Source organism: Lingula anatina, chromosome 1 (assembly GCF_051362555.1).
Source record: "Lingula anatina isolate TDL-2025a chromosome 1, LinAna3.0, whole genome shotgun sequence".
Classification (NCBI taxonomy): domain Eukaryota; kingdom Metazoa; phylum Brachiopoda; class Lingulata; order Lingulida; family Lingulidae; genus Lingula; species Lingula anatina.
Window position 1 is genome coordinate 46,562,580 of NC_141767.1, and position 19,181 is coordinate 46,581,760.

The 19,181-nt window shown below is 39.6% G+C and overlaps 1 protein-coding gene across 4 annotated transcripts in view; it reads right to left on the minus strand.

Moving 5' to 3' along the window:
• Nucleotides 1-470: 470 nt before the first annotated feature.
• Nucleotides 471-19,181, minus strand: part of LOC106153229 (uncharacterized) — a 31,266-nt gene continuing 12,555 nt past the window's right edge. The window contains exons 17-36 of one of the 4 annotated variants that reach the window (XM_087000305.1): nt 17,407-17,448; nt 16,793-17,284; nt 15,664-16,068; nt 14,848-15,192; nt 14,168-14,602; nt 13,482-13,937; nt 12,512-12,967; nt 11,541-11,957; nt 10,726-10,983; nt 8,781-9,044; nt 8,320-8,385; nt 6,608-6,667; nt 6,033-6,380; nt 5,162-5,497; nt 4,696-5,031; nt 4,039-4,362; nt 3,615-3,923; nt 3,168-3,374; nt 1,205-1,285; nt 471-987 (exon numbers count right to left, since the gene is read on the minus strand). In XM_087000305.1, the coding sequence (XP_086856431.1) occupies nt 815-987; nt 1,205-1,285; nt 3,168-3,374; nt 3,615-3,923; nt 4,039-4,362; nt 4,696-5,031; nt 5,162-5,497; nt 6,033-6,380; nt 6,608-6,667; nt 8,320-8,385; nt 8,781-9,044; nt 10,726-10,983; nt 11,541-11,957; nt 12,512-12,967; nt 13,482-13,937; nt 14,168-14,602; nt 14,848-15,192; nt 15,664-16,068; nt 16,793-17,284; nt 17,407-17,448 (5,810 nt within the window). In that variant the 3' untranslated portion in view covers nt 471-814. The remainder of the gene's footprint in view (nt 988-1,204; nt 1,286-3,167; nt 3,375-3,614; nt 3,924-4,038; nt 4,363-4,695; nt 5,032-5,161; nt 5,498-6,032; nt 6,381-6,607; nt 6,668-8,319; nt 8,386-8,780; nt 9,045-10,725; nt 10,984-11,540; nt 11,958-12,511; nt 12,968-13,481; nt 13,938-14,167; nt 14,603-14,847; nt 15,193-15,663; nt 16,069-16,792; nt 17,285-17,406; nt 17,449-19,181) is intronic. The other 3 variants (XM_087000354.1, XM_087000397.1, XM_087000466.1) reach the window with 3 other exon arrangements.

A 19,181-nucleotide genomic window follows, 5' to 3' on the forward strand; every position in this document is an offset into this window, starting at 1 on the left:
CCTTAGTGTTAACACGTTAGTGTATTAGTCATGTGCCCGCCTTTATGGTGTTTTCAGTCATTAATACTCTCGGCATGGCTTACTTTGTATAATAGCTCTGCTATTTTGACGCAAATATAAAGCTGTCTTTGTACTCAATACTTTTTATTTTACCGTAACAAATGTTAAGCGCAATAAACGCGTGGTTCTGGTACATTAAAAGCGTTTTATTCATAATACAAGTCCATTTAAAAAAGACTCCTTTTAAAGTAGGAAATTTAAATTAATCGTCATACAAATTTTATGCTAAGTGAATTGAAAACCATCGATATCAAGATGTACGGTGAAAAACGGGTAAATTCAGATGACATTTGCCGGGTATAGCACTTGTAACGCACGAAACACGAATAATTACACGTATGGGACATGTGATTGAAAGTGCTACTTGTATCAGTTAATTAACAAATTCTAAAACACTTGATGACTCATAATAGTTTAAAAATCATTTGAATTTTTATTTTCCTATCAACAAGTAATACATAGCCATCATTAAACAACTGAACAGATGCTTTCACCTCAATTTACATTCGGATTCTGCGGTACATTAACGCACATTTGAGTTCATCACCACGAAGGACAGAGAAATAACTGTGACCCTTCTTTATGTCAAGTCGCGCTGGTTATCTTTAATGAGTCTTTCTCCAAGGATGAAGATGAATGCGCTCTAAACCTTCAACTTGTCCCGCAAGTGTCTTTCATCTACATGTATATATTATTCTTATGTCGATCCTCGCATCACTTTAGATTTTTAATGGCGCTGATGTCTTTTTTCACCTCAACAGTTGACATTACGCGGCCAGTCACACGCTCCTATATTGGCATTAAACTTGAGCACGCCGACGCAGCGGCTTCTTCGCCCTGTGCCACGCGAGCACGTGTAGAAGAAGGTACAATCAGCGGGATCTGCATACCTGCCTGAAGACCGACTTGAACAAAATTCTGCTGGACCTTGAGGAGAGGAGGTAAAATGTTAGACGTAATTTCAAATTTCTCTTTCTATTAATTATGATTATAAAAACAATAACGATAAGGAAATTTGAACAGTCCCTTTAACATTGCAGACATATATTTCAATGCAAAACATTTTACACATTACTAGTGTACAACTGTTTGAAGTACATAAAGTCGAGAATACAATTTTCTATAAAGAATAAAATGTGCTCACTGATTGTCTCTCCACTGTTCCTTGGCGATGTCTGGACTGTTGTCGGGGGAGCCGTGGCTGGAGGATTGGTGACAGGTGCAGCTAAAAAGTAAAACAACCCCTTGATTCTGATACAGGCCAGTCTTATCGATGACAAGAACAGCTTAGAGGACGCAAGATGTACCAAGGGTAAGCAGTAAAAGGAGTGAAGCTCAAATCCCTGAAAGTGTGCAACACCTATTTTAACTGCATTAGTATTTATGTTGCAAGTGTGAATATAGTGAAGCACTAGCAATCTCAGGATCATTACTTATTTTCACCGTATATATGTTTATTCAGAGTTCCGCAATCAACGCAAATAAAGGGACCATTTATTAGGTCATAGTGCCATTTATTAGGCCATAGTGCCTTAGAACAAAAAAGGTCTTTCTCAGGAAATCTTTCTCAGCAAATGAGTCATTCCAACAAGGCTATTTGAGCATCTGAAACAGCAACAAAAAATAGCGGTAAAATGCATAAACCGAAACATAACACTGAACTTCCGCTTTTGAAAATAATGAACGGCCTTCTGTTTGCAGTCATTCTGCAATCATTCTGCGGTCCATCGACATTATACTTTCTGACCTTGAGCAACTCATCTTCGGTGGTCCACAGGACTGTATTCTTGGTTCAGTTTCATTTTGCATTCACAACCTGACCTGGGGTGCCATACTTCGATTTCATAACACTGGCTATAACATATATGCAGAAGGCACTCAGTTATACCTGACTGTGGTATTAATGAGTGTACAATGATCAAAGTGACAAATGTAATTTCAGATTTGCGAGGATGAATGATAAAAAGAAAATAATATTAAATGATGGAATTTATGGTTATCAATCAACCACAACATAAACACTTAGCTGAAATACTATTGGATCTTCAACATTAGGCGTTTCACCCCACGCAAAAATGGTTACTTTGATACCTCATTTACCATGAATAAACAGATAAGATAGCCGAAGTAAAAATCATTCAAGCATCAAAGACACCCGGGCTCTGCACAACAGTGTAACCAACTCTGCCACTGTCACGGTCATCAATGCCCTACTGCAGTAACTTCAAAGCTTGTCTACTTTAACTCCTTGCTCTATGGTTGCAGCATCGTAAGAACAAAGAAACTCCAAAATATCTCAGGCATCCAAAATATCTCAGCTTGTCTTCTTACTCCAAATTTTTATGGGAATCACATGACACCGATGTGAAAAAAACTTCACTGGCAACTTGTAAATGCATGGATTTTATTCAAACTTTTGAAATACGCACATGCGGCTTTTTGTGGACTTGCACCAGATTATCTCTGTAAACTTGTATCTCAGAATACAACAAATCACACGTTCAAGGGATAATAACTCTTCGTGTCGGCCAAAAAATTAATTTTCCTGGAGTAAACAACAATTTTCCCATACTTATCAATGGTTAATGAATCCATTTTTACATTCAAAGTTAGACTCTGGTTTTTTTCTAAAAAGTTTGTTTTTTTTTGTTAAAATCTGTTAAGAGATTTTAACACAGAATAGCCATCAATGGAGGTCACGTGGTCTAAACACAAGCTCAGATATCAGAATAATAGCTATAACTGCCGTTTTTGTGGTAAAACAGAATATATTATATTTCTATGAGTTGTTCACAATATTTTTATTGTGAAATATAGATCTCATACGAAGAGTTATTATCTCTTTAAGCTCTAAGGACTAATTATTAAAAAACTTGGAGAAAATATTTTGGGAATGCGATCAGTTACCATCAGAACTAAACAAAAAGCACTAAAACTTATCTTTTTAGAAAATCTTATGATTGAAAATTTTCTTTACTTTTAATTCCATATTTTTTCATTAAAAATAATCCTTTAAAACTTTGTGTTTTATATGTAAAGTTTACTCAACATATATTAATGAATTAAAGACTCTAGACACTAAATAAATATATTATCATTATTATTACTTGGCGGTCGATTTGTAGGTGCAGCGACAGCACCAGCACAGTTGACATTAGTTGGGGCATCGCAGCTCTCAATACTGGGGTTGTACAGCAAGGTTCCAGTGCAAGGAATGCGAAGCGTACTCCCTCCAGAACATATGAAGAAAGCAGCACAATCCGTCGGATCGGCGTAAAGTCCATTGGCTCTGTCCGTGCAAGTGAATTGTGTAGCTAGAAGTAACAAATATACGTAAAAAAGCTTAAGTAATTTTAGTTGAAAAGAATAGAATGTAAACTTCTCGTGATGGGATTTAAATGGACATGAATTTTTCACAGTCTGGTTGTCTTCGGTTCAACATATATAAATTTGAAACAAAGAAACGATTTAGTGATGGATACATATAACAATTTGTGAATGAGTTTTTTTTTCTGAACGAATTTCTTTTTTTCTTTTTTTAGTACAGTGCATACGTTGGGGTGCGGCAGTAACCGGCGCCCGAGTGGTAACTGGTGCTCTTGTGGTGGTCGGTGCCCGAGTGGTAACTGGTGCCCTGGTCGTTGGTCTTCTTGTTGTTCTCGGCGCTGGTGTCGTTCGGAGGGCTGTTACCACGCAGTTTGCATTGCCTGGTGAATCACAACTTCCGAGACGAGCATTGTATTGCAGATTTCCCGAACATGGGATACGAAGCGCTCTGCCACCGGAGCAAATATAAAAGGCCGAACAATCAAACGGGTCGGCATAAGTACCACTAGCCCTGTTGTTGCAACTAAATGCAGCAGCTGAAATAAAGGGAAAATGTTACCAGCTTCAGTTAAAACTTGAATCAAATCATTAAAAGATTTCAGTATTTATATACACATTTCAATATTTATATTATTAATATCTGCACCATACCTGCTGGAGGTGGCCTAGCTGTTGTTGTCCTTCTTCGTGTTGTTGGCGCCTGGGTTGTAGTCGGTGCCGGCGTGGTAGTAGTTGCCCTGGTGGTAGTTGTTGGTGCTCGAGTGGTGACTGGAGGGAAGGTTGGAGGCAGTGTCGTTATCTCCACACAGTTGACATTCTGCGGAGAGTCGCAGCTCTCGACACGAGGATTGTACCTCAAGTTTCCAGTGCAAGGGATGCGTAGTTGGCGTGAGCCAGAACAAATGTAGAAAGCAGTACAATCGAATGGATCAGCGTAGGTTCCGCTTGGTCTGTTGTTACAACTAAATGCTGCAACTGAAATGAATTAATGGCTGTTTATACCTTAACATTTTAATGTAACTGTAAATGTAAGATTGTAAGTGCTGTTGTACTGCTTGTCTTGATATAGTTTAGATATATATCCTTTAGAACATTTTGTGAGAATTGATGAGGATGTTTACACAGGTTTCAGACGAGATACACCTCTGTGATTGACATCTAGGTGGCGCCTCTAGCATCTAGCCGTGAAACTGAGACGAGTTTAGCATTGTTCTAAACCGGCTGAAATACAACGCTTTCATTCAAGCATTATACATGTAAATTGACGGTGATTGCTCTAAAGATATTCAATTTTGAAATATATGTTACCTGAGGGTGCTGCGGCAGTCGTTGTGGGTCTGGTGGTGGTCGGTCGCCTCGTGGTTGTAGGTCGCCTGGTGGTCGTTGGTCGCCTAGTGGTCGTAGGTCTCCTGGTGGTCGTTGGTCTCCTAGTGGTTGTTGTAGGACGTGTTGGTGGCAATGTCGCAGCTTCTACGCAGTTTACATTCTGCGGGGAATCACAGCCCCCAATTCTTGGATTGTAGCGCAAACCTCCTGAACAAGGGATTCGAAGTTCACGTCGTCCAGAACATATGTAAAATGCCGAGCAGTCAAAGGGATCTGGGTATGTCCCACTTGCTCTTCCAATGCAGCTGAATGGTGCCGCTAAAGTAAATTGAAAATTGCTTACAAATTATGATATATATGTAGTTAGTGAAAAGCAAAGAAGAAAACTACAAAGGTGCAGCACTCTTGATTAATGTCCATTAATCAAAAAAGTCCTAAAATATCATACCTGTAGGCACTGGAGTTGTAGGCCTTTGTGTGGTTGGTGCCCGTGTGGTAGTTGGTGCAGGGGTGGTAGTAGTAGTAGTTGGTGGTCGGGTGGTTGTAGTAGTTGCTCGGGTGGTGGTAGTAGGTGCTCGGGTGGTGGTGGTAGGTGAAACAAGAATAGCTTCTACACAGTCGGTATTGCGCGCCAGATCACAGCTCCCGATGCGGGGGTTGTAACGGAAAGATCCCGAACAAGGAATGCGTATCTCTCTGCCCCCAGAGCAAATGTAGAAAGCCCTGCAATCGAATGGATCGGGGTATGTTCCACTTGCCCTGTTGTTACAAGTAAATGGTAATGCTGAAAAAGATAAATATTTCGATTACATGTGATGAGATGCCTCGCTTATACATTAACGTATTATTTCACTTAAAACAATTTGATGGGAAGTCTTAGAAAGGGTAATAATTCAATTAAAATGCATAATTGAATGCTCAACTTTCATAAAAAAATGGTAAGGTATGTGTCATTAGAAAGATCATGGTCAAGCACCTTCGATGTGTTGTCTGTGTAGGATTTAGACTTTTCACTAAAATTACTTATATAATTCACTCTACTGGTGTATAAGTTGTTGGTAATGGCCTGGTATACGTCTCTGTTGTTGATCATAGTTATACGATAATTGTTCGTTCCAGGATGAAAAGAGGCGAACTTTATAGCTGGTGTGTCAGTCGACAAGATCGTTATTGATTGAAGCAGCTTGGTCTATTATACACCAGCATGTTTCATATTTTGATTGATGACTGCGGTTGACAATTCCCTATGATTAAGCAAACGTAACTCAACCCTAGTTCGTTGTTTATAACAATCATTATCTGTCTAAAGGGGGGCATACCTGTTGGTCTTGCAGGGGTAGGGGGCACTGTTGTCGTAGGTCTCTGTGTGGTCGGTCTCCTGGTTGTTGTTGTTGTTGTTGCCCTTGTAGTAGTAGTAGTTGCTCTCGTGGTAGTTGTAGTTGGAGGCGGCCGGGTGGTAGTTGGCGGCAGAGTTGGGGGTGGCGTCGTCACTTCTACACAGCCGACGTTAGCCGGAGAATCACAGCCTCCTAAACGGGGGTTAAATCGCAGATTCCCCGAGCAAGGAATGCGCAGTTCATTTGCACCAGAACATATGTAGAAAGCTGTGCAATCGAAAGGATCAGCGTAAGTTCCACTTGCTCTGTTGTTGCAAGTGAACGGAGGAACTGAAACAGATCAACAACTTCACATTGTCAATCACTAATCTACAAAAATGATAACTATACAACTGTGAAGTACACAGTTAATTTACAAATAGCAATTGGTTTCTTCTTACAAAAGTTGAAGAATAAGGTATTTAGTCATAAAGTATGCTAACAATATTTACAGTATTTATGGTGGTTGAGAAAAGGTAATTTCTTCTAATGATTTTTTTCACAATTAATTGTTTTACCTGTAGGAGCAGGAGGGATGGTAGTCGTGGTGGTTGGACGCGGTGTTGTAGTTGTGGTTGCTATATTAAATAAATAAAATATTTCATTTAGTATTGTTTTTGATAGTTATTTTTTGGTGGGTACTGCATGACTGGTAATCTAGCGACAGTTTGTGTAGTAACATTTTGTTGTATGTTAAGTGGAGAGCCGATTAGTTTTGTTGTTTTATGAAGATGTGATGGTAGTACATTACATGAAGACATTATGATTTGGTGCTGATTAAGTATTGTCCATGCCGAGAGTGTTTTGTTACTGCCTGGGTATAATTTTGCACATTGGTGACCGATATTGAGGTTTAATTTTTTTGAAATAATACTTTTCAAAATATGGCATGCATCACAATCATAATCTAAACTTAAAATTGAACAGTACAGTTCTGGGCTATAATGGATACTCTTTGTAATTCCCAAGCTCTTACAAATTTAATGCAAGTGAGTATACTAGTATCTTCCCCCATTAAACTTACCATAAAACCTTCAAAAAACTTTTTTACAACTATCAAAGCAGTCCAATACTTTTACCTGATGCCCTTGGTATGATTAAATATGAATCATTTGGTTGAGTGGAAGGTACAGTCGGCAAAGTTCTTTCAACGAGAGAGAGCTCTTTGTAAGTTGCCGCCGTTGTAGATGTAGTGGATGACCCGATGGGACAGTCCACGTATTCAGGCAGATCGCAAGTTCCTATTATGAAGTTATACAATCTCCCTTCTGGACACTGAAGGTGCTGGGGTACTGGGCCATCACATAGGATATAGCCTGAGCAGCTGTTAGGGTCGGGAAGAGTACCAGACCAGCCAGCACAAGGCGACTGTGATGGTGCTGCTGCATTCGAAAAAATAGACTTCTAGATATGCCCCCCGGGTTTTGTAAAGATATTTAATATAAGACCACCTTTCCGGGTTAAAGCAGCTTGCCACAGGCATTTAAGCCATTTATATGATGTATTTTGCTTAAGCGGCATGGCAAGGAGGTTTGCCAAATATATCTGAATTATTTAGCATTATGAAAGAGACCTAATCGACCTCAGAGACACCTGGAGCTACCAAGAACAACGAAATAGCATAAATACTACAAAACCCTGCATCAACAGAAGTTGCCGTAGACTAACCATGCGCCAAGAAATACCGACTAAAAGACATCTGAATATAATCCAGAAATACATTTGACACGTATTTGAAAAAGCAAGAGGACCACGCCGAGCCAACCGATTGAAAGAAAGCTTACAGAGATAAACCATGCAAATATCAAATCGGGAAGTTACATGTACAAAGATCTATGAGTGGTCGTGTGTGAATTAAGCGTATATGAAGCAGCAATACCTTATCAAGATTGAAGCAACAGATACATATGGGGTGAAAGCGGTGGTGTATAGGCGAATAATGCGATGCTCGAGCTATTGATTCCGCTGCATGAATACAAAAAAGCATACTAAGGCAAGTGATCTACGTACTTTATAGTGACAAAGAAAATAAATATCCAACTTCTTGGAAAATTCTATGATGAACGTGTCCGATTACATCATGGGTATTCTTACAAAATTAATGTCCTGAATTGAAAATGATTTACACCATGTACAACAAATCGCTCTCGATATAACTTGGTGTGGGGTTTTCCTATCATGATTGAAGAAACGTTGTTCTTTATAATCTTATTCAAATCAGTTCACGTACCTGTCGTGGTAGTGGGAAGAGGTCCTCTAGTTGTAGTGGTTGTAGTACGACTAGTTGTTGTCGTTTCTATTGATGAAAGTACAATTTACTGGAATTCTTTTTTACATATTACTTCTAATATGCCCTCTTTTAAAACAATGGTAATATTAGCAATTATTGTGATCTAAAATGACAGCTGAAAGCCCTTGTGTTTGGTTACTCTGTTAACATTCACTTTACAGTTGGTTTCAGTACAAGGTTGTAGTTGTATATTACCCTGCCAGCTTGCGCAGCTGGGGCATTTCTGCAGCTATTTGTGGCTTTCATTTAGGCACCCCACCTGGGCTTGCAGGTGGATAGTATGGTGCTTAGACCAATGAAACAGTGCAACCCATAGGAAGCACAGCCCACAAAAGTCCCGTCAGGGCTGTCAGGCGTGTTGGCCGAGCAACCTTTATCTTATTGATCTGATATGTACATACCCCTTGTAGTTGTTGTAGGTCTCCTTGTAGTTGTCCTCGGTCTCCTTGTTGTTACCGGCACACGACGGGTTGTGACAGCAGTAGCTAGGTTAAGGCTACAGTCCACTATGTTGGGCAGATCACAGGACCCAGTGACCGTATTATAAAGTCTCCCATCAACACACTGTATGCGTTGTTCTAGAGATCCTGCACAGACGTAGAAATAGGAACAGTCTGCTGGGTCGGCGAAGGTGCCACGTCTTCCGGCACAGGAAAATGTTGGTCCTGCAAAAATACTTCATTTGTGGAATTCTTACTTAATAAAAGATCGGTTTGTCGTTTTTTCCAACTCATGGCTAACGATTTGTATTTGCAGCTTAAATTTTGTAAAACAGTCAAATACATACCGACTGTTGCGACGCGAGAAACTACGAACTCTTTAAACCTTCTTTCAAAAGCGCATCTCAGAGTCCTGTTTAAAATACATATAGATTGTTCTTCTAATATTGGCAGTTAACGATCGACTATCCATTGAAATATTTACTTACCATTTGCAAGCAATTCAATAAAAACTATAAATTTTATAAGGTAGCCGATAAGATAAAATTTGAACCCAAAGCTTCGATTTCTTTGGTGTCCTGATAGCTCTTTTCATTAACATGTACGTCCTTTGTGATACTTAAGGTAGAATGCGAAACCCAGCTAACACTGAACGTTAAAATAACGTTACCATAACGTTTTTTTTACCAAAGAACGACATGGTCACGTAATGGCAACGTTATAAAACGTTCTGTGTTTGCTGGGAAGGGCAATATTAAGCTAGCAGTGAAACGGCAAAAGTCGGGGTGTAAAAATAAGAAAAAGCCTTGAAACCATACCACGCTTATCACGATTTTACATCTAAAACAACTATGCTTAGCTGCTGAATATTTGACTACTTCCTATATTCTGCATTTGCTATCGTTGAAAGGAATTTATATTTGAGACAAGATATATTTGAAAAATATCAACTACCAGGTATTTTAGGCGAAATAACACATTACGACGTATAATAAACATTTTATTAAATCCAAACAACACAATACAAAACGTTGGTCTAGAGGAGGACCACCCTTTTTTTAAGCAGAAAGGGGTAAAGGAGTTACCCCACTGTGGGCCTAAAGCCTTATTTCATGCACTTAATTTAAAAAAATACTTCCCGGGATAGGGGGAGTGTTTTGTAATATCCTACATCCACTAATGCAATCAAGTGTAGACATAACAGCTTTGTTAATGTTGTGAAATAAATCCTAATCCAATTAATGTATTAACTGATCTCACATTGGCTGTTTCTTTAATCAAAATTAAATGCAAACATATTACGATAGAAAGCGAGCGGTTACAGCATTTTTTAATTAGGTCTCCAAATTTGTCATTAAAAGCTCACAACCAAACGTAACAATCAAGCACGACTACGACACTTAAGAATCAGTCTTGCGTATCCGCAATGAACTCATTAATAAAGAAAGTATTTGAAAAATATAAAAATGCAGTAAAATTTTAAAGCAGAGTTAGACATTTGTTAAAGACAGATCTATTATTAACTTCTAATATTTTACTTCAAGAAAAGCAACCATGGGATCAAGAAAGCAGTTAGGTTAATGCGGCTGCACTAGTAATTGGTTTACTTACGGTGCTATCTATCAAACGGTCTATAAACAGTGCCTCATACTGGTCAAAGCATTTCACGTATAATTACATCCATAACCTATCCTCCAATGTAGTTTATAACAGTAGACTAGGCAACATTTCCCAGGTTAGAACAGTGTTATAACGGAATATAACATTAGTTATCGTATATAAAACATAATATGACATCGGTTAGTGCACAACTAGTACATACGTATATAGTATATACAAGACAAGTGTATCATTTCATTTAGCACGAACGCCTAACCGGTAAAAAAAGACAGAGCCCCGATCCTACCTGCAGGTGGCGCTGTTGGTTGTGGAGGCGGTGGGGGCCTAGTGGTCGGAGCGGGGGTTGGTGCTGGAGTGACCAAAACAGCTGGCCTACATTGGACCCTGGCTGGCCAGTCGCAAGACTGGATATTTGGGTTGTACAGCAGAGTTCCCTGGCACTGAACACGTCTTTCCTGGCCGCCGTTACAAATGTAAAAGGCTGAACAGTCAAATGGATCCGCGAAAAATCCTGATGGTTTGCCCTGGCACGTGAATGGCAAAGCTGGAAGAAAACAGTAAAATGTGTTATTTTTACTCCCATGTCTTTGGTGAACCTCTTGCCAGTATCTCGCCTGTCTGCGGGAGCATTTTTGTACAGTGGGCATTGTAACCTGCGGCCGTTGGTTTTGAAACATCGACTTTTCACGGTCAAAGGGTGGGCTTACAGGAGGACTGTTGCTACACGTTAGACCATTGTTAAACTCATCTACCAAGAAAATCTTCAAGAAGATGTAAACTAGTCATAATAATCATTCTAGAAATATCTAAATGTTAGGTGTTCTATGGAGTTCAAATCAATCGCTTCTATTCTCTCAACGTACATGCCAGAAGGGTTAAGATACATGCAGTAGAACAAAGTATTTACTCGATAAAAACAGAAAAACTAACATCACAACTTTAAATTATTACATTTCATGCAAAAATAAAAATGTACAATCTTAACATTTTGTTAGGAAGGTTGCTACGTTCACTACAGATAAAATCATTGAAACTCTCATCAACTCTCATGCCGATCCGATAGTATATGTATATATATATATATATATGGCCCATGCCTACCTGTTGGCGGTGGGTCGGTAGTTGTAGTGGTTGGGTTGGTTGTGGTTGTTGATGGGGGTTGGGGAGTTTGTTGTAGTGGCGGTTGAGGCGGGATGGTTTCTCGAGGAGATAGTGTCGGTATCAGTGGCGGTGTAGGTTGGAGAGGAACGTTTTGTCGTTGGGTGTTAGTAGTTGTTGGTCGAGTTGTTGGTTGAGTTGTTGTTGTGGTCGTAGTTGTAGTTGGCCTGGTCACCAACACTGCTGGTCTACAGTTAACATTCCTTGCCCAGTCACAAGAACGACGACGTGGGTTGAACAACAATCCAAACTGACAAGGTATTCTTGTAGCCCGACCACCAGAACACGTATAAAAGAAGGAACAATCGAAAGGATCTGCATAGGATCCTGGTCCTTTGCCCTCGCACGTAAACGGATAGGCTGGAATTGACACCGAAGTTATTACAGTTAAGAATATCAGAGTGAGAAGTAAGAAAGACGTTTATTACCTGCATGCACTGAACTGACTTGCTTTGAAAAAAATTCAAACATGACTGACTTATGAATTAGTAAAACAAACAAACAAAAATCTACGATTGTACACTTCCCTGACTGAAACAAAAATAAACAATGTGTGATACCGTTAAAACGTGCATGCTGAACAAGAAACTAATTGGCAAGTAAACACTCACCAGGAATCAAATTATCTTGTGTTAAAAAGAGGAAGCCCAAACATTCCACTAATTTTTAAAAGGAGGATGACACATTTCAAAGCCAATAACTTATTTGTACTATTTTCATGATTATTACCAAGGAATTTGTTAATAGGAAGTTCGCTACATATACATGGAATATGGGGTTGCTCAATAAGAGTGGGAGGTTTTGGAAAAGGGTTGTGGCGGTGATAGCAGGTCATATACATATATCGAATTTAAATGCGTCAACTTCCTCGTTTTTGTCTAGTGCATTAATGGTAAGAAATATATCATCCATACCTGTAGGCGGCGGGAGAGTGGTAGTCGGAGTTGTGGGTGGGGGCAGTGTGGTTGGTTGAGGTGGTGATGTGGGTTGGGCTGCTGGAGTTGGTTGTGGTTGTGATGGTTGAGAAAGAATTGTCGGTTGAGGCTGGAGTTCATTTAATGTACTACTATTAGGTACAGGCTGAACCAGTTGAGGAAGTGTGCGTATCTCGGGAGACCGAGGCGTCGATGGTGCAACTGTAGTTGTCGTTGTTGTTGTAGTCGTAGTTGTTGTTGGTCTGGTCACCAACACTGCTGGTCTACAGTTAACATTCCTTGCCCAGTCACAAGAACGACGACGTGGGTTGAACAACAATCCAAACTGACAAGGTATTCTTGTAGCCCGACCACCAGAACACGTATAAAAGAAGGAACAATCGAAAGGATCTGCATAGGATCCTGGTCCTTTGCCCTCGCACGTAAACGGATAGGCTGGAATTGACACCGAAGTTATTACAGTTTAGAAAATTCTTTTTAATACTAGCATGCACCAAAAAGACTTGCCTTGACAAAATTTCTGACATGTGAAATTAGTAAATAGAAACTACAATTTCACACTACTTGGACAGAAACAAATATAGACAATGTGAGATACAGATTAAACGTGCAAGTTTAAAAAGGAACTATTCAAAAGATTACCAATCAATCATAATATAAGAATCAACTTATGTCATGTTAAAAAAAGGACAACTCAAACGTTTCATTGGTTTTAGTAAAGAAGGTAGCGCATTCAAAAGCTGATGACTTATTTGTACCTTTTTCATGAAAATAATGTAGGAAAAATTTAATTAATTTCGTTGCAAATAGTATCAAATGGGGCTGCTCATTAAGTCTAGGACACGAGAAGTATTGCCAGTCAAAGCTGGCCATATGTCTCGGCTTCAGATGCGTTAACTTCCTCCCTTTTTTCCTAGTGCATTAATGGTAAGAAATATACCATCCATACCTGTAGGCGGCGGGAGAGTTGTAGTAGGAGTTGTTGGTGGGGGCCGTGTGGTTGTTTGTGGTGGTCGTGTGGGTTGGGCTGGTGGGGTTAGTTGTGGTTGTGATGGTTGAGGAAGAAATGTCGGTTGGGGCTGAAGATTACTAAATGTGTTACTGTTTGGAACAGGTTGAACCAGTGGGGGAAGTGTGCGTCTCTCGGGAGACCGAGTCGTCGATGGTGCAATTGTAGTTGTCGTTGTTGTTGTGGTCGTAGTTGTAGTTGGTCTGGTCACCAACACTGCTGGTCTACAGTTAACATTCCTTGCCCAGTCACAAGAACGACGACGGGGGTTGAACAACAATCCAAACTGACAAGGTACTCTTGTAGCCCGGCCACCAGAACACGTATAAAAGAAGGAACAATCGAATGGATCTGCATAGGATCCTGGTCCTTTGCCTTCACATGTAAACGGATAGGCTGAAAGTTCCAACATTGTTAATTTAAAGTTGAGAGGATAGATTCATTTACACATCAGTGAGGTAACAGATAAAGTCAATAATGTTACAAAACAAAGTGAGAAATCTAAATTGTACGCAATGGTGAATTGAAAGAAATGAAAGTGTTAATAATTTGAGAACTGCACACATGCATATTAAACAGAACTATATCACAGAAAAGAAAAGTTATTTTGAAAGCCTACTGCATACCTGTTGGTGGCGGACCGGTTGTAGTCGAAGTTGTTGGTTGTGGCGGTTGTGTAGGTTGTGGTATTAGTGTTTGTGGTGGAGGCCTGGTTGGTTGCGGTAGAGAAGGGGGTTGGTTGATTGGTTGGAGTGAATCAATCCTCGGATTGACCCTGGAAGGAATGACTTGAAGTGACGGAGACGTTTGTCTTAACGTGAATTGATTATCTGCGGATGTAGTAGTGGGAATAGTGGTAGTAGTGGGCCGTGTAACCAAAATTGCAGGTCTACAGTTAACGTTCCTCGCCCAATCACAAGTTCGGCGTCTTGGGTCAAACATTAATCCACTTTGACATGACAGTCGCCGTGCCCGACCACCAGAGCAAACATAGAAGTAGGAACAATCAAAAGGATCGGCATACGATCCTGGCCTTCTACCAAGACATGTAAACGGATAGGCTGAAAATTAATAGATGCCTTATAGAAACAATAAGGTTCACATTCAAAACATTAGGCAACATTATTACAGGTACGGACAAAAGATTCACTCTTGTTACAATAGGGGTTAATATAACTTTTCTTTTAAAATAATGGGTTATGTCTTAAAAATCAGCTATTCTCTACAAAACATGCAAGTAAACCCCGTGACACAATACAGAGTTCTTTATACCATCAGAATTTCACCTACTGACAGGGTATTTTACCTGTAGGTGGCGGACCTGTCGTTGTGGTAGTTGTAGTAGTAGGTGTTGTCGACCTAGTAGTAGTTGTTGGTTGTGTCACCCTACTTGTTGTAGGTACTGGGGGAGTGGTTGTAGTGGTGGTTGTGGTAGTAGTTGTGGTAGGTGTGGTAGGTCTTGTGACCAGAATGGCTGGTCTACATTGTACATTTCCTGGCCAATCGCAGGAACCGAGGCTTGGACTGAAAAGCAGTCCAGGTTGGCAAGAAATTCGTCTTGCTCTACCACCGGTGCAAATATAAAAATGTTCGCAATCAAAAGGATCGGCATAGGTACCAGAACCTCTTCCATCGCACGTGAAAGGATATGCTGAAAAATATAGTTTGATTATGTCGCTACAAGACTTACTTTTGGCGACGAAACATTTAAAATGACCACTGTGAAGTATCGTCATTGTTAGTTAGAGTTTAAAAGGCATGCAACTTTTTTTCACAAAACACAGACTTACATAATGATAGATTGTTTTAAGTTCTCAGACGGACACTGCAAAAATAGGTGAACAAAAATGTTAAGGGAAGAAAACATCCATAAAAAGTCATGTTTAATATTTTGGTGTCACCTTTATGGCAGTAATTGCGATAAACTTATAAAAATGCACGTACTAACATACCTGTCAAATATCATTTAAAATCTTGATGTCGTAATGGAGTAAGCATATGGATAATATGTTATGAGGCATATTACCCATTATAATTTGCTAAAAAGGTGACAGTTTCAAGTTAAAATGTTAAAAAAAAAGATAATATAATATTATGAATGTCATACATGACAGACGCATACCTGTTGGTGGTGGACCAGTGGTTGTAGGGATTGTTGTTCTTTGTGGGGTTGGTTGGATTTGTATTGGTTGGCGCTGTGCTGGTTGTCTCGATGTTTGTGTTAGTTGGGGTCGGGGGTTTCTGAATGTGTTAAAAGGAGGGCGAGTGCGTCTAGAAGTAGGTGGTGGTCTCGTTGTCGTTGTAGTTGTGGTTGAAATTGTAGTTGTTGTTGGTCTGGTCACCAACACTGCTGGTCTACAGTTAACATTCCTTGCCCAGTCACAAGAACGACGACGTGGGTTGAACAACAATCCAAACTGACAAGGTACCCTTGTAGCCCGACCACCAGAACACGTATAAAAGTAAGAACAATCAAAAGGATCTGCATAGGATCCTGGTCCTTTGCCCTCGCATGTAAACGGATACGCTGAAAAGGATAACAATGAGTCTGAAGCACAGTGTTATTCGCTGTGCGAATTCCTTGAAAATTTTACTCGGGTTATTTTCTAAATGTTAACATAAATCCCGTATTAAACTCACATCTTCACCACCATAAACTGCAAAATTGTTATACTTAAAATACCAAGATAGATCTGAAAATAAAACCCCCAAAGAAGCCTTCCATGTTAAGAATATAAAACTATATATTCTTTTTATTACAAATGTGTCATGGAATTAATAAAATTTTATAAAGTAATTACCCTGTACATGTAGGTGGTGTACTTGTCATTGTGGTAATACCTGGTGTTGTAGCTCTCTGACCTATAGTGTAGCTGTTGTTGTCGTTGTACATTGCAAGTAGTGTTTGAGAAGTTGGGGAAGTTGTTGGTAGCTGTTTGCAGCGGGTGCCCCGCCACAATGACGGATCTGATTCGGACCCTTTGAGGCAATCTTACATTTGGATTGCACAAGATGTCGCCACCATTATACACATAAAAGTGTGCAATAGGAAGGGTCAGCGAATCATCCGTAAGCTTTTCCGTTCCACATGTTGACGTATGTGTTGGCAGTCATTTCGATTTATTATAACTAACCGTTTAAAATATAAATTACTGACATCCTAAAACAAACGCAAAAAAAAACATGAATAGATTCCCAAATGAAATACACAATGTATATAAAATTCAAACTGATTTTAAAGACAACATTACCTGTAGGGGGCGGTTCTGTAGTCGTGGTGGTCGTCGGTCTGGTGGTTGTAGTTGTCCGTCTTGTTGTGGTGGTTGTCGGCCTGGTGGTTGTGGTTCTAGGTCTGGTGGTTGTGGTTCTCGGTCTGGGCGTGGTAGCGGCTGGTTGAAAGATGATTATTTGCGGTGCTCTGGTGGTTGGAGGCGGTGGTGGTGGTGGTCTTGTGGTTCTAGGAGCAGTGGCTGGTTGAAGGATAACTACGACCGGTGCCCTGGTTGAAGGCGGTGGAGGTGGTGGTCTGACGGTGGTAGTTGTGGTGGTAGTTGTAAGTAAGGATGCAGGATTACACGTAAATCCATCTGAAGAACCACAAATGCCTTGATCTGCGTGGAAAACTAAATCACGCTCGCAAGATATAAGTTGCTGGAAACCAGTGTCACAGATATAGAAGCTGTTGCAACTGAATGGGTCTGCATAGATTCCAGGCCCTCTGCCGTTACATGTGAATGGAGGTTCTGGAAAGAAGACATAATCGTAATGATGTGTGAGGAAATAAAGGAATTTGGAAATATCGAGCTCATTTATTTTCAACATTCAACAGTTTAGACAGAATATACAGCAATTAATAAGCTGATACCTGTTCGCACAGCTCCAGAATCAGCTCCCGCAGAAAGAGCACCTGCAATACAACGGAGAAAAATAAGCAAGATATTCGCCGTCTCAACGCAAAACAGTCTAGTATAACCAGCCATCTTCAAACAAAACCTTCTCCACAATGCTACAATGCTACTTACTGTACTACTACTAAAAAGTAACGTGTTACCAAATCTACAAATCATTACTATTACATTTGAAAATAAAACAAAAGAATATTGTTTGCGTGTAATTTTACGAAACGCTTCACAATGGCTCCAGTGTTAAAATAGCTGAACACAGCATCACATGCAAAGGAAGATTAGTTTACTAGTTGCATCCTACTCATCAGCCTAAATAAAACCCACTGTTAGTAAATATGGTAGGGCATGCATTTGAAGGTAAAGGTGAAGGTATAATTATAATATCAGGAAAACAATAATAAATAATATTGCAACTTCGCGGGAAATATAACGGAAAAGGCGGACACCGGCGGACAATTCTATCACAAACGGTACATCAAGAACCCATGCAACAACGGTCAACGTAAATCGGTTAATTAACCGCACCGACCTCAAGGTTGGGATGAAGGCGACAAACGATGGTTGACACTATATCCATAACAATCTGACTTTGACATTTCACAATAGGAAAGTTATACAAATAACGCTTGACTTGGTCCAAGCCCTGTTGGTAAATGGGAACAACTAAACATATGGACGCACGTACCAGCACGTTGTACATGCAATTTTGTCTTTGGTTATGGTTGTAGAGATATGGATACCATAGAACTACAGAAACATAAGCTGTGGTTGGGTCGCAGGTGGATAATACATCATCAGTCAAATTGAATACCGTTAGAAAAGAGGTGCAAGGCACATGGGAATGCAAAATACAAAAACACAATAGAAAAATTCTTACCTGATATGGCCTCAAACTAGGTAAATGAGTTTTTCCACGAAAAAACCTTGTGTATTTCGTTCCCTGTTATATTGCATGCTTTTAATTCATTATATCTTAACGATGCTTCATTCTCTCGAGACAAAAGACGTAGAAATTTTAACCAATCAGACGAGTGAGTAAAAAATTGTATCTTAAAAAAGTCGCCTTTGTGAGCTATTGCATAAACAATTTTGTTTTTCTACAATACTTTCTAAGTTACAAAATACATATAATATTTGAAATTCTATAGAGCCCGCCTCCACCTAATCATGCAATCTATAAAATCATCAGTTCAATCTATTATGCATGCAAACGGTAAGAAGAAATAAATCATTAAAATATGAATACGTTAAAGTAGAAGTCTTTGCTTATCACAAAGCATATAAATAGTCTTAATAGTATCTGTCAAGGCTTAGTTTATGCCAGTCATAAAGTGAATCAATTTAGTGCAGAAAGTTATTGCTATTTCTATCAATGCTACTGCTGCTTTTATTTATACAAAACAGATTGGTTCTAACAGCATTTTAATATTAACGTAAGGGAGCAGACACTTGATACAATCTTCCACAAACTATCTCTCTGTTATCCTTGAGGTAAAGGATAAGCAATCATGGTTGGACGGGATAACAGATGTAAATAAGGGGGCGGCAACTTGCTTCCGAAAGTAAGGACTTAAGTGGTCTTTTTCAAGACTGCTCGGTTGAAAACTCGACTGAAAGCTCTTTAAGATAATTTGAAAAAACGATGGGCTATGAATCGTTCTCGCTATCATTAGATTCGACAATATTTAAAATAATGGCAGTGTCATCAAAGACGGTTGTCGAAGTGGTTGTGAGT